This window comes from Tenrec ecaudatus, chromosome 8 (genome assembly GCF_050624435.1).
Source record: "Tenrec ecaudatus isolate mTenEca1 chromosome 8, mTenEca1.hap1, whole genome shotgun sequence".
Taxonomy (NCBI): Eukaryota; Metazoa; Chordata; class Mammalia; order Afrosoricida; family Tenrecidae; genus Tenrec; species Tenrec ecaudatus.
The window spans coordinates 98,967,916-98,983,323 of record NC_134537.1 but is presented as its reverse complement, the minus strand read 5'-3'; the positions used below and the strand labels follow the sequence as shown (position 1 = coordinate 98,983,323).

Genomic DNA, 15,408 nt, shown 5'->3' with positions numbered 1-15,408 from the left:
TTGGGAGCTTGCATTTAATCCTAGTTCCAATCTAAGAACAATTTGTTCTTGTGAGAAGACCCTGCTCAACACTTACTCTCATGAAAGGAGCACAGAAAATGTGGGTGCTGTGGCAAAGTGTCGTGAAGAAATTAGGTGTTTCCCATGATCAACTAGCAGCCACTAAGTGAGACATCAACTATCTCCACATGGAAAAAGCACAACAACATCCATGATCAAATAAATATAAATTAAATAAACCAAATCTGGAGAGGATGGTAGCAGAATTTTAGTTGTGAGATTATGGTGTGCAGAAGGCTATGGATGACAGTCGAAGCCGAAAATACATTTGCCGGATCGATGCAGAGTGAACGCCAGGGATTTCCCTCTAACCCAAACTGAAGACTAGGAGTCACCTAGTGGTCCCACAGAGCGCACTGGGGAGACGTCTATAATAGATGAAAATGGTAAACCTGACTTGAATGGTTAAAACCTTGTTATATGATCTCTCCGCTGAAACACTTTGGGCTTGATCTGATTTTTAATATCTCCTGCCTTTTTCATATTGGGGTTTATCTCTGATGCATTTTCTCATTATGAGGAGCTTTCTTTAATCTTTCTTATGTGCTTTTCTGTTCTACAGTAGATGAAACCCGGGATAGAACAACTAGAGACAGCACCTAGGATAGAGGTTCCTGAGGAGACTGGTGGAGGATTGGGGTGGGGACAAAGGGGTGCTGATATCAATGAGTATAAGAAAGAAGAAAATGTTTTGAAGCTGATTTTGATAAAATTGTACAATACTGCTTGATGTGGTTAGACTATCAAATGTTACGATGTCTGGTTTACCTCCTAATAAGATGGTTTTGAAAACAATGTAAAGAACACTTAGAATTGAATGTAATCCAATATTTGAAAATTCTATTTGTTGTTTTATTAATTATGCTACCTGAATTTTAATTCTTTCTATAACTAATTAATTATATTTTACTGATCTACCTGTGTATTCTTCTCAGATGGGAGTTGTCTACACAAAATCCCTTTAAGATAATAATTCACATTTACTTCACATTTGGAATATTCAATGAATATTTACATTTTGAATACAAACTTTCATTTTATGCTTTCTTTCAGTTAATTATTTTAAGATTGTTGAATTTAAAATGTACCAATGGGAAGCAGAAAATGAGTTGTCTATTTTTAGAAGGTCTTTAAAAAACAATGTACTGAAAACCATAAACATTTATTGAGCTATATAAATCAAACTTACTAGTTTCTACAAAGTCTCAGAGATAATTATATAATGTTAAAATGTACATTTATACAGCATAGAAGACAATCCATATATCTGATTATATTGGAATGAGTGCATTTATGTCTTTTCTATTTATACTTTTTAATATTGTTTGTCTAGTTGAGAAAGGGAAAAAAGATGGTGAAATAGAGGGGTATGGGAAGGAAATAATGTTTAAGCACTTGGTGTTACAACAACAACAACAACAAAAGTTACTGTGTAAAAAAAGAAAAGAAAAATTTAAAGTTAAGGAAACAGTTTCTAGTCAAGTAAAATTCTGAAGAACTATATAATTGATGTCACATATAAGAAAAATTTTGCTAAAGATCATCCACCAATAATTGCAGCAATACATTGACAGGAAGCTGTCCGAGGCTCAGGTCAGATTGAGAAGGGGACTTGGACAAGGGATATCATTATGTGCGGCCTAACAAAGGCTACTAAGTCTGTGCCGTCTTCACAATCAGAAAAGTAATTGACAGAGCTACTCTTGAAGTCACCGTAACAATATAGCTCAGTGAAGGCTCTTCCTTTTTGCTGGACAATATTGTGTCAAGCGTGATGTCCTTCTCCAAGGACTAGTACCTGGTGATAAATGCTGGAAGTACATTAGACGAAGGCTTGCTATCCTTCCTTATAAGGTGCATTCTGGGGGTTCTTCTTCCAATATTTATTTATTTATTATTCTTGATGTACATTCAATATCTATAATTAAAAGACCTCGATTTATTTTTCACTGTTCATATTCATAGCCCAATATCCTCATGCTTATTTTTCCAGGCTACTGAAAAATATAATGGATTGAATCAGGCACACCTCAGTCCTCAGCAATGACAGCTTCGGTGTTTAGTTCTTCAAAGTGGTCTTGTACAGCCATTTCACCAATACAATAACTAGTGCATTTTATTTTCAGTAGTTGCTTCCAAGGGCATCGACTGTGTAGCCAAGTGAAATGAAGTCCTGGATAATTTCAATCTTCCCCCTATTACAACACTACTTATTGGTCCAGGTTGAAGATTTTTGTTATCTTTTTGCATTTTAGTTCCTTCCGACCTGCGGGGCTGATCCACTGGGACTAAAGCAGACAGAGTCCAACTGTTACCTGCGGGGCTGATCCGCTGAGACTAAAGCAGACAGAATCCAACTGTTACCTGAGGGGCTGATCCGCTGGGACTAAAGCAGACAGAGTCCAACTGTTACCTGCGGGGCTGATCCGCTGGGACTAAAGCAGACAGAGTCCAACTGTTACCTGCGGGGCTGATCCGCTGGGACTAAAGCAGACAGAGTCCAACTGTTACTGATAAAATTTCCATTGGCAAAAAAGACAAGGGAAGTAGATCACCAGGTCCTTCTTTCTATTTTGGCTTTGTCTGGAAGCTCTACCGAAATTTGACCTACACAGCCGAGCCTACTCATATGGACAAGACCAGTAGTATCCTTTCCAAAATCCCAGCAACATACAAGCATCATGGTCTGACCGACTGAAAGACAGTGGTGGTCCATCAGCCAGAAAAATTAGACTTAAAATATTATAAAATGTGCATCTAGGTACATTATTAAGTATGTGAAAAATACATCTTACTGAAAGGAGAGTATACTTGGAAAGCATATATCAAATGAAGACATAATGTTGAAAATAGACAAAGAATTTCCATCAAAAACAGAAAACAAATAAAAATTAGGTAACAAAACAAAACCCAGTATATCCAAGGAAGATACATTACCAATTATCAATAAGCATGTGAAAAGAGGCTCAACATAATTAGTCATTACTATCGTTACTAAATTAGGTGATTGGTTTGATTACTATTAGTAATGACTACGTCAGGTACCATTTGGTCATTTGTGACTTGTGTTTACTGTATGTGCAACATAATGAAACAATGCCTAGTCCTAGGTGGTTCTCACAGTCATTGCTATGTGGGTTAGGCTGGGTCCTCTAGAGAAGCAACATCAATGATACGGGCTCATCTCAGGAACTTTGGACAGGTTATCAGGAGAAGCCAGTCCCTGGACAAGGACATCCTGCTTGGGAGGCAGAGAGGCCGTGAGGAAAAGGATTGCTTTCTGGGAGATGGAGTGACGCACTGGCTACCACAGGGGCTGTCGAACACGGGAACAATTTTGAGGGTGGTGCAGGACTGGGTGGTGTCTCATTTTGCTACGCCTTGAGGCAGAACCACATTGAAGACACCTGACAAGAATAATAGCCATCCATGTAAGGAGTTTTGTTCTAAGAACACGGCTCCCACAGTCATAGATGCAGTTAAGTGCAATCTGATTCAAGTCTTTGAGGAAAAACCAGGAAGCTGGAATACGGCAGGCTGGTTGAGGGAGGCAGATGAATGTAAGGTCAGCAAGTCGGGTTTGAGATTTGTCTTTCTTCTTGTCCCTACCAGGGCTGACCAACCAGGAAGCAAGAAGACAACTCAAAAGCTCACTGCGTGAATCAATTCTGACTCATAGTGTCCCTGTAGGACAGGGTAAAATTGCCCATGTGAATTTCCAAGACTAACTCTTTATGGAAATATAAAGACCTGGCTTTCTCTCGAGGAGTGGCTGGTGGTTTTGAACAGCTGACCTTGTGGTTAGCAGCCCAACTTGTAAGCACTACACCAGCATGGCTCTTCAAGAAGACAAACCAGTCAGTAAATGAAGCTTCTCCTTGCAGAGTTGAATAGATCTAAGTCAACGGGCAATTTGGCAGAACCCTGATAGCTTGCAGGATCTGCAGGCACTATGGTTGGTCTGTGAGCAAGATGCAGGATCTGTGCCAGCAAGATGAGAGCTAGCTTCCTCAGTGTCAACTTGTCTAAGAGGGGGCTACATCCTTGATGAACTTCCTTCCAATTGTATAGTAACTAGGACTTCATCCAGGGGCTAGCACTACCCCTAATCTTCCTACAACCGTAGATCCCACCAGGGAGTTAATTACTTTATGCAATGTCATATCATGGGAGGCTCCAACTACCAAACTAAGTCTCCTGGTCTGCGCGCGCGCGCGCACACACACACACACACACACACACACAAAAATTCACTGCCATACTATCGGGTCAATGGTGTCTCTTAGTGACCCCCTGTGGGTTTCCAAACTGTAACTTTGATGGAGGCAGAAAGCCAAGTGTTTCTTTCTCAGAGCTGCCGGTGGTTTAACACTGCTGAACATGTGGATGACAGTCCAAAGAGTAAGCACCACACAATCAGGGTTAGACACAAACTGTAACTAACACAGGATGTGTGGGTCCATTATTGTGGCCACTGTGTCCATACATCTTGCCGATAATCCTCCTGTTTCACTGACTGTACTTTACCAAGCATGAGAGCCTTCATTAATCATGAGGAATGCAACATACAATCACACACACAAATAGAGGTCACTTAACACCCACTGGGACAGCAATTATAGAAACAAAGCACAACAAATATAGACAATAACAAATATTGGAGGATTTGGAATGATTCCTCATTTCTTGCATTATTACAACCACTTTAAACAACAGTTTGAGTCCCCAAAATGAGAGTTTGAGAATATGAGAATTTGAGTTTTAAATCATGATGGAATAAATTCTAATAGCTTATTTACCAAAACCCATATCAAACTCACTGTTATTGAGCAGATTCTAATTCACAGTGACCCAATAGGACAGTGTAAAACTTTCGGGTTTCTGAGACTGTAAAGCTGTATAAGACTAGAAAGTCTCATTCCCCCCCATGGAGTGGCTGGTAGATCTCCAGCTGTTGTCTAACTGCAGTTAGCATCACAGGGCATTTCAACACCAGGCTTAATTATCTATCAGGAAAGTAGTTTGTTTATAAAGGCATATTTGAAAATAGAAACTAGGGAGGACATAAAGTACTAGATGACCATTATTTCCTGACTTGATAAATCTGTATTTTGAAAAATTTCCTTAAACTATATTAATAATGTAACAAAAAGCTTAATAATACACTAGATGGTATATCCATAGAGTATAAAGATTAAATAGAAATAATTTTGCATTATTACCTCATCTACTCAAAGCCATATGAATTATATTACTATTAAAATATGGAAGTGTGAACATAATAGATATGGGAAAAGGATGAATATATACAGACTATAAAGTCTTAGAAAACAATATAATTGTCTGCATAAATTCCAGTGCTTATGTTGTTGCTGTTAGACTAATTATGAGATTTTTCATACTAATAATGTAATATATATCACAATCTATACCCTTGATTAAATATAATTATAAACTATAAATGCTGAACAGTTTATTTTGCCACATTTACCCAGTACAATTTACTAGTGCAACTGTTTTAAGTTGTTATATGACTATACCGTGTAGTCGTCAATTATTCACTTACCTTGATTGCCCTTGGAATTTTATGAGACAGTTGAGTTTGTTCATTATTCATCTTGGTATATAAAGTATAGCTTGTATTCTTATTCTTTATGGGATAAATAATGTGCTCAAATCCAATTGAAGTCTCTATTGGTTCAATTCCATAACTAACATTCTCAAACTGTATTAAGCCCCTAGAAATGCCAACAACAAAATTTATTTTTAAATTAGTTTAAGGTCATGTTTTGATATGAGAATCCAGTAAGTTATTATCATTTTTACTCATAAAAAATAAAGTCGAATTAAGAAATAACATACACACTTGCTGAAAGGTACAGAATCATATGAACACTGATATTGAGTCAAGGGATAACACACAATATTTTCTAGACAATGCTAATATTATACCATGATTCCTTACTCTATGTTTCCCTTTGACTAACATTATTTCCCTTGTCTGACTATCTCCACTCTAGATATCCCTGACAATTATAAAACCAAATTAAATTAAAAATACTAGAAAAACATTCCATTTGGTACATAATAATGTCCAAACCTCAGTCCAAAGCAGGTACTAATGGTCACAGCAGAATTTGGAAAGCCTTCAACATGACCTTGGTAATTGCAGAGATTCTGAAATTAAGAGACAAAATAAATATATCTAAAAGTAAAGTATGTGAATGACAGCAGTTGAGGAGGTTTTTCGTTGGGTTTTTCTTTTTTTAACCAGAAAGATGTTTACTTGTGTTTTATTGACTATACAATGTCATCTAACTGTGTGGATCATAACAAACTACGGATAGAATTGAGGATAGCGGGAGTTCCAGAACACTTCAATGTGGTCATGGGGAACCTGTACATAGACAAAGAGGCATCCCTTCAACAGGACAGGAGAACACTGCCATGTTTAAAATCAGGACCAGTGCGTTTCAGGGTTGTATTCTTTCCCCATATATATTCAATCTGAATTCTGAGCAGATAATCTGAGACTATATGAAGAAAAGCAGGCACTAAGATTGGGGCAAAGCTTATTAACAAATTATAATATATAAAAGACCCAAGCTTGCTTGCTAAAAGCTAAGAGGACTTGATGTAGATGCTGATGAAAATCAGACTGTAGTTTTCTAGAGTGCAACTCATTGAAAAGAAAAACAACATCATCACAACTGAACCAAGAAACAAGTTAATGGAGAAAAGATTGAAATGGTCAAGGTTTAATTCTGGGGGATCCACAAATGCTTTCTCGGGAGCAGTCATCAAGAAATCAAACCTCACTGCATTGGGCAAATCTGCTGTTCATGCCTTTTTGAAATTGTTGATGAGCAGCGATGTGGCTGTGAAGGTGGCATAACATTAAAGCCGTGGACTTTTCAATCATCACCTGCTTGTGAAAGTGGACAATAAGTAAGAGATACAGTAGAGAAATGGATATATTTTAATTATAGTGTTGTTGGAGATATTGAAAATACTTTGAATGACCAGAAGAGCAAACAAATCTGTTGGAAGAAGTGCAGGCAGAATACACCTTAGAAGAAAGGTTGGGGGGATTATGTCGCATTTGTTTTGGGCATGTTGCCGGAAGAAATCAGTGCCTGGACATGGATCTCATGTTTGGTTGATGATCAGGAAAAAAATGAATAGCCTGAATAATATGGACTGACACAGTGGCTGAAACAATGGACTCAAACAGAAAAATAAAAACTTTAAGTACTTTTATTCATTTATTTATTGTGTGGGGAACTTTTGATTGTTTTTCATTTCTTTTTCCAACAGTTTTAAGAGCACATAATTTACATAGCATACAACTGAACAGTTTAATAGTTCCATCATATCAAGGGGAAGTGTACAATCACCACCACATCAACCTTAGAGCATTCCTGCCTCCCCATGATTTAATGGCCTTTACAATGAGGTGGGCAGTCACATCAGCTGTACTTCCTCCCTCCTCCTGCCTTCATTATTTACTCCCGCAGTCCCCTTTCCTCCTTATTGCCCACCCCCACCCCTGCACTCTCATAACCCCTTGTGTCAGTTATTATTATGTCATCCACTCCTCCTGTGCTTCACAGCTGGGAATCCCAACAGGAAACAATAAAAACCCAATTGCACTAAGGTGGTAAGGCTGAGATAATACTAGTATAAAGACAAAAACACAAATATCGTATAAGAAGAACATCCCATCAACATTCAATAAGCCAGGGAAGGAATTTCTGTCATGGAACAACTAAGAGATACCTGCACCCAGTACAAATTCAGTTCATGTCTACAGGGAGGTCAGCTGGCCAAGTGGCAAGTGAGATCCAGCATAATCAAGATTATAATATCTGCCTGAGAGTAAGTCTGTTCAGGATTTTTGCCATTGGCTATATTAGATCTGCCAGCTGCTCAGTCTGACTAGACACTCTGCAAATGCATTGGGGACTCTCACTGTCCTCTATATCCTTCTACAAATTGGGTGTTCATAACTTTAGCTCTGAGATTTTTCTCTTCACCGTATTCAAATTTTGTCATTGTCGTATTTGGATCACACAAGCTGGTGTGTTTCTTCTATGTTGCCTTAGTTGATTCCTCACTTAGATGGCTGCTTGACTGAATACAAGCCTTTAAGCCCAGACACTGTTCCCATAGCTGGGCATCACCTACCTTCTTCACCATCCTTTGCTGTAGCACCCTTATCTTCAATGATCATTTCTTGCATTTCTCAAGGAGGGCAATTAGTTAAGAAAGTAAATTGACTTTATAATGGAGCTAGGATTTTGTGTGAGTCCAGAACTCATTCCTAGATCTATGCTTTTTCTTTAATTTTTAATGACGTATGTCATATCACTCCATATTTCAATCATGTCAACCATAATTGTACAATTGCTATTATAATCAATCTCTGAACATAGTTTTCCTTCCTGGGCTTCTTGATATCGTTCCCTCCCCCAAATACTTTCACTCGGCATTTCCTTCTAATGCACACAGTGTCTCTAAGAATTACAACTGACTGGAGACAATTAACAACAACAGGAGTTTTATATGTGTTTACATCTGTATGCATCTCTGTCCAATAATTATTTCCCACTTCCTGTGGTTTACAAAATATCTTCATGTCAATGTAAGAGATTCATTGATTCAATATGCAGTTTTTCTACATGGATTCAAAGAGAATGAGTGACTTCACTTTCCTTTCTATTCTACTGTTGAATGATAGTACTTTCAATCATTAGATCAAGTTAGGAAGGATCCGAGTCTGATATTACTCATATACCTTTCTCTTAGTTTTCTGATATTAAATAAAGAACAACGTAGAAATTTTTACTTCAAAATATAAATTGATAAAAGTAATTTAAAACATTTGGATAACTTTTAAATATAAGATAATTCATTGAGTATCAATCTAAGGTAGACATTAATGGGATTTAGAGCAATAAAGCAAATGATAACAGAAATGTAACCAGATATTTATATCATGATGACACATTTCTTATAATCATTGATATTAATTATTGGAGGATATATCACCAAATATTTTATTATTATACTGTAAATATTATGGAACATTTAATTATCATAATCTGATGTTTCTTTTATCCTGAAATCCATCCTCTGTTTTCTTAGATATTAAAAAATTACATTTTAATTCTCTATTGTTATATTATTGGTTGACACAGATGACCAAAAGGTGGATGTGATTTTATTTTAATTTCAACAAAATTAATGTCTCTCTTATTCTATAATTCAATTGACAAATCTCACTTTATAACAACTGCTTAACTGTTTTTCATAAATAGAATTTTACAATGTTAATTTCTTAGTATCTTCTTTGTTGAAATTAGTTAAGAACCTAAGATTTCTTTGATGTTCTTTTAATTAACATTCACCTTGCATTTTATTCACTGTATTTTCCCATTCATTTTTCATTATTTCATTATTTTTCATTATTCTTCTAAAACTCTCAAAGAAATAAAATATCTCAATTTCTATTTTATAAATAACTTTCATCTATCTCCATTTATGTACTATATTTATATTTTATAAATCAATTCCATCTATCTTAATTTATTTTTTTAATCATTTTATTTGTGGCTTGCACAACTCAACACAATCCATCCATCTATCCATTGTATCAAGCACATTTGTACACTTGTTGCCATCATCATTCTCAAACATTTGCTTTCTACTTGAGCTCTTGGTACCATCCCCTAAGGATGAGGTTATATGTGGATCCTTGTAATCGGTTCCCTCTTGCTACCCCACCTTCCCTCCACCCTCCCGATATCGCCAATCTCACTCCTGGTCCTAAAGGGATCATCTGTCCTGGATTCCCTGTGTTTCCTGTTCCTAGCTGTACCAGTGAACATCCTCTGGTCTAGCCAGATTTGTAAAGTAGAATTGCGATCATGATAGTAGGGGCATGGGAGGAAGCATTAAAGAACTAGAGGAAATTTGTTTGTTTCATTGTTGTTACACTGCACCCTGAATGGCTAGTCTCCTCGCCATGGCTCCTCTGCAAAGCGATGTACAGTTGCCTACAGATGAGCCTTGGATCCCCAATCTGCACTGCCCCATTCACAACGATATGATTTTTTTGTTCTTTGATGCCTGATACCTGGTCCCTTCGACACCTCGTGATCACACAGGCTGGTGCACTTCTTCCCTATAGGCTTTGTTGGTTCTGGGCTAGATGGCTGCTTGTTTACCTTCAAGCCTTTAAGTCCCCAGCCGCTATATCTCTCAATAGTCAGGCACCATCAGCTTTCTTCACTGCACTTGCTTATGCACACATTTGTCTTCAGCAATCATATCAGGAAGGTGAATACACAATGATGACATTTTTGTTCTTTGATGTCTGATACCTGATCCCTTCAACACCTCATGATCAAACAGGCAGGTATGCTTCTTCCATGTGGGCTTTGTTGCTCCTGGGCTAGATGGCTGCTTGTTTACCTTTAAGACCCCAGATACTATATCTTTTGATAGCCAGTCACCATCAGCTTTCTTCACTGCACTTGCTTATGCACACATTGTCTTCAGCAATCATGTTGGGGAGGTGGGTTTCATGGAATGTCCGTTTAGCCGAGCAAAGTGTTCTTGCATTGAGGGAGTACTTGAGTGGTGGCCCAATGTCCATCTGCTATCTTAATACTAAACATACAAATATATGCACATAGATCCATTTCCCTATCATCATATATAAATGTATTTATATATGTACATACATGTATTTAGGCCTCTATGTATGCCCTTTGCCTCCTAGTTCTTTCCTTTATTTCCTTTTACATTCCTCTTGGCCCCCTATCATGGTCAACCTTCATTTGGGTTTCAGTAATTCCTCTCAGTTACACTACCCTTGATCAATGTCTACCAGGCCTCTTATACCCTCCTTGCCACTGATTTTGAATCACTTGTTGTTCCCTTGTGCCTGGGTTGGTTAACACCACTTCCTTTCTCACCCCTCCCCCTGTCCCCCAAGAACCATCGGTTCCATTGTTTTCTCCTCCAGATTGTTTATCCAGCCTTTCTTATCTAGTTTCATCAATCTTCATTTTTATGTAATCTATTCTGGGTGCATTCCAGAACTCAATTGGCTAGGTCTAATTTTGTTCTTTTTTATTTTAGTCTAAGGTTTATTCTTTAACACTTTATTGGCACATAATTCATATGTCATACAATTCCATAGTTCAATCACATGAAGGAGAATTGTGCAACCATTGCGACAATCAGTTTTGATCATTCTCTCATTGTTGTACTTAAATATTCTCTAGTTTGGCGCCTTCCCTCGTTAGAAGCTTGTTGGTGTACTGATTCAAATAATCATCCTTCATTCCAATTATGAGTTTTGCATGTTCATGTCTTATTACCTCAAATACATCTATTCATCCGGAAACTAATATCTTTAAGTATGTAAAATGACACTTTCTTTAATTGCAATGTTACTTAATCATGTTAACAGAATCTATATTAGGACGAGCTCAGGACAGATCTTTAATATTAACTGGTTAGATTTTTTTTAATTTGCTTAAGAATGGTTAAATTTGCTTTTTTAAAATATAAAACTCTAAGTCTTTCAATACTAATAATATGACGCACGTATATGGATATTATAAGGCAAAAATACAGACAGAAAATGAGACACTCACCTGAAACTTTTGGATAAGAGGTTTCATAATTTCTGAAGAATTATAACCATAAACCCTAAAATTATAGGGTAAAATATTTCTATAAAATGAAGATAAAAGATAATTTGTTTGAGGAAGCTTTGTTGCTTTCTAAAGCTTTTAGGTAAAATTAACTCATTCTATTTTAATGATAAGAAAACACAATTTCACTTAAAATGTACCTTCAAAATTATGGCTGCCAAAATTCCTGCTCACTGCACTCTCCTGATAAGATGCTCTGAGCCATTTATCTAACAGGATGTTCCTGCTTCAGTGCATTCACTCTAGCTGCTTCCTCCTTCTAGAATAACCTTTCCCATAGTTCATGCCCCAACCAAACTGAAATGATACTTCAATAATGCATTCTACATTATAACTCCTCTAACTCCAAACATACCACATTATTTTTTCCTATAGTATTTATTCAACATATAAGTCTATAGACATATACATATATCTATATAAAAATGATTGCAGCATTTTCAAGTGAAAAATAATTGTTTCTAGATTATAAAACCTATGCATAAATAAAGCAAAGAAACTGTTACATACTTTTGTGTGAGGTTCACAGTGTATGTTTTCCCTTCAATTAATATTTTATAAAACACCTGGGATGAGAGCATGTAAAAAAGATACAGTAAACTGACACTATTAAAAAGCACAACTGCATAATTATCAGTGTGGATTGATGATAATAAAATATCATTTTAATTCATCTAATATAAAGTTTAAAATCTGGAATTCAACACAGACATCATTTTTAATTCAATGTGAGGTTAAAGGATTGTAGTTCTTAGTAAAATTAACAAAGTTAATCATGTCAATTATGTAATTCTTTGTTCATTTATTTAACTTATCCTACAGATTAATGTAGTCTGAAAATCAAAAAGTATTCACATAATAGTTATGTAAGTTTAATAAAGATTAAGGACATATTAAAACATTTTAGAATGGACAAGGCAGCATGAAATAAGTAATCAAATAGAAAGGATTGTTTTAAAATATATTTTTAAATGAGTGACTCGCACTTAATAGATCATTCACATGGGGTTATAGGATGTGTCTGTCCTCTATTCCACAGAGGACTTACTGGTGGCATTGCGGTTGTGTGTTGGGCTGCTAACCCAGAAGGCCAGCCACTCCACACACCATCTTCTCTATGGGAGACAGAGAGGCTTTCTACCCCCTCAAATGTCACAGTCGCAGAATCTCACGGGTTCAGTTCTTCCCTGGCCTATGGGGCTGCTATGAGTCAGCATATACTCGATGGTAGTGGGTTTCATTTTATTTGTTGGCATATGATACACACTGATTGATTGAATTTAGCCAAATTGTTCTAGATGAAGCTGATTTTTAAACATCAGTGTAATAGCAAATATCAAAACTGATCAAATAAGACATCTTAACAATCACATTGTGCACATTAGTATAGACGCTATAGAGAAGATGATTACATAATATCATACTAAGATAAATGAAATAATTTTATATTTATTGTCAGAATATCCCCAGATTGAGCTACATCCAACTCCCTGCTGTCTTGTCAGTCCTATCTGGAAGCAGCCCTATAGGAAGGACAGGGTAGGGCTGCCCTGTGTGTTTAGAAAGCCCTGTCCTTCTCCCGGGATAGTTAACCCCAAAGCAGGAATTGAAGCCAACAGGACCTGCCTCCAGTGCTGACAGAGAAATGAAGTCTTCCTCCTAGAGCCTGTGGCTCCAATCTTCATTTCTATCTTCTAAACAGAGAGGAACTAAACGTCTGTGTGCCACAGCCACCCATTGAGACTCTGTCCTGCCCTCCCTCGTGGTGACCATGAGGCCGAGGAGAATGAGTGGAGGAGAACCTCTCACAGTTCTCACAGAGTGGGCTGGTGGATTTGAACTGCAGGCCTCTCAGCAGGTCAGTACAGAACCTCTATGTCACCAGGGCTCCTCCAAATCATGGACCTCTACATAGTTTGATTTGGGGTGGACCAAAGACAGATAATTCCCTAGCTGAAATCAGTAAACAGATGCACTAAACAGCAACTAGAGATAAGCACCCCAAAGAGCAGTGATTTTCAGTAGTTAACAAATGGGATTTTGATAAATGACAGAATGTGCACTCTATGTCTTAATAAATATGTTTAATTCTGATTCATATTGAAAAGGAATTTCTACCTCAGAAAACCTGACCCCAATTCAAAATCCGTTAAATGGCTATGAGCTATAGTCAACATAATGCAAACTTTTTAGAAATCAAATAGCAAAATGACTTCAAATACCAAAACAAAATAGTTCATAGTTACTTGCGATTCAAAATCTTCATCTATTGTTGACCCTATTTTTTCTGGAATAGTGATCTGGAAATCCGCTTGTACAGGTTCTGTAAGATACAAACTCGATTATTAGCATACTCACTACCTCATTGCTTCCTACTCTACTTCCACATCCACAAAGTATGCATTCGACAGTGTTACCGCCTTTTCTAAACCCCTCCATCCCCACTTCTACAGTTATGAGTTTTAAATGGAAAGAAGAATATAGGTGTAGGAATATTTCCCTAGGGAGGGCAGGATAAGAAATTCTGATCCTGAGGAAATTTCCCTGGAGTTAAGGGATCATCTATCTTTTCCTGGTCAAGTTGGAGAGGGGAGCCCCCTCCCCCATTCCAGTGCGGATTATTATAGGGAAAGGGGCACGGTGGGGGTGGCACAGACTTGCAGATAAGAGCTGATGCTTACCCCAAAAAGAACAGGGGAGCACCCTTTCTACTTACCAGACATTGTCTGGAGCCCAATAAACACACAGAACGCAAAGAGGCTCGACATGGTTTCCTGGATTCCGGCAGGCAAACGGCAGTTGGAGCAGCAGTAGAGCAGTTAGGCACGGGTACCCAGTCCACCCAGCAAGTACATCCTGTTAGGGAACCCAGCCCACCCAGCAGGTACGTCCTGTTAGGGTACCCAGCCCACCCAGCAGGTACGTCCTGTTAGGGAACCCAGCCCACCCAACAGGTACGTCCTGTTAGGGAACCCAGCCCACCCAGCAGGTACGTCCTGTTAGGGAACCCAGCCCACCCAGCAGGTACGTCCTGTTAGGGTACCCAGCCCACCCAGCAGGTACGTCCTGTTAGGGTACCCAGCCCACCCAGCAGGTACGTCCTGTTAGGGAACCCAGCCCACCCAGCAGGTACATCCTGTTAGGGAACCCAGCCCACCCAGCAGGTACGTCCTGTTAGGGTACCCAGCCCACCCAGCAGGTACGTCCTGTTAGGGTACCCAGCCCACCCAGCAGGTACGTCCTGTTAGGGTACCCAGCCCACCCAGCAGGTGAGTCCTGTTAGGTAGGAAGCAAAGGACTTGAGTGTGCTTGGTGTCCGCTGTTGAGTAAGAATTATCTTGATCATCACTTCTCCAGCCGCTGGACGCTGCCCCTCCATGTGACTCTTTAACCGAACAGGCAAAACAAGGCAGAAGGACCTCTGAAGAAACAACGAATTGGACGATTCATTTGTTCTTTCTTTTCCAAGTGAACTGGTTAAAACGTAATTTACAAGAAATTGATAGTTGCACGGTTAGATGGATTTTCATAAAGGAAGCATAACCACAGATCAATGAATACATTACCAGAGTCACATGGTGCACTTTGCCAACCTTTTTCCAAGATTTTTTTTTGCTTT

General features: G+C 38.1%; 1 protein-coding gene across 1 annotated transcript in view; it reads right to left on the bottom strand.

The window, feature by feature from the left end:
- Positions 1-14,557, bottom strand: part of LOC142455485 (disintegrin and metalloproteinase domain-containing protein 2-like) — a 38,078-nt gene extending 23,521 nt beyond the window's left edge. Inside the window, exons 1-6 of the mRNA XM_075557217.1 lie at positions 14,506-14,557; positions 14,036-14,112; positions 12,300-12,355; positions 11,730-11,808; positions 6,161-6,237; positions 5,627-5,798 (exon numbers count right to left, since the gene is read on the bottom strand). Of these exons, the coding sequence (XP_075413332.1) occupies positions 5,627-5,798; positions 6,161-6,237; positions 11,730-11,808; positions 12,300-12,355; positions 14,036-14,112; positions 14,506-14,557 (513 nt within the window). The remainder of the gene's footprint in view (positions 1-5,626; positions 5,799-6,160; positions 6,238-11,729; positions 11,809-12,299; positions 12,356-14,035; positions 14,113-14,505) is intronic.
- Between the last annotated feature and the right edge of the window lie 851 nt (positions 14,558-15,408).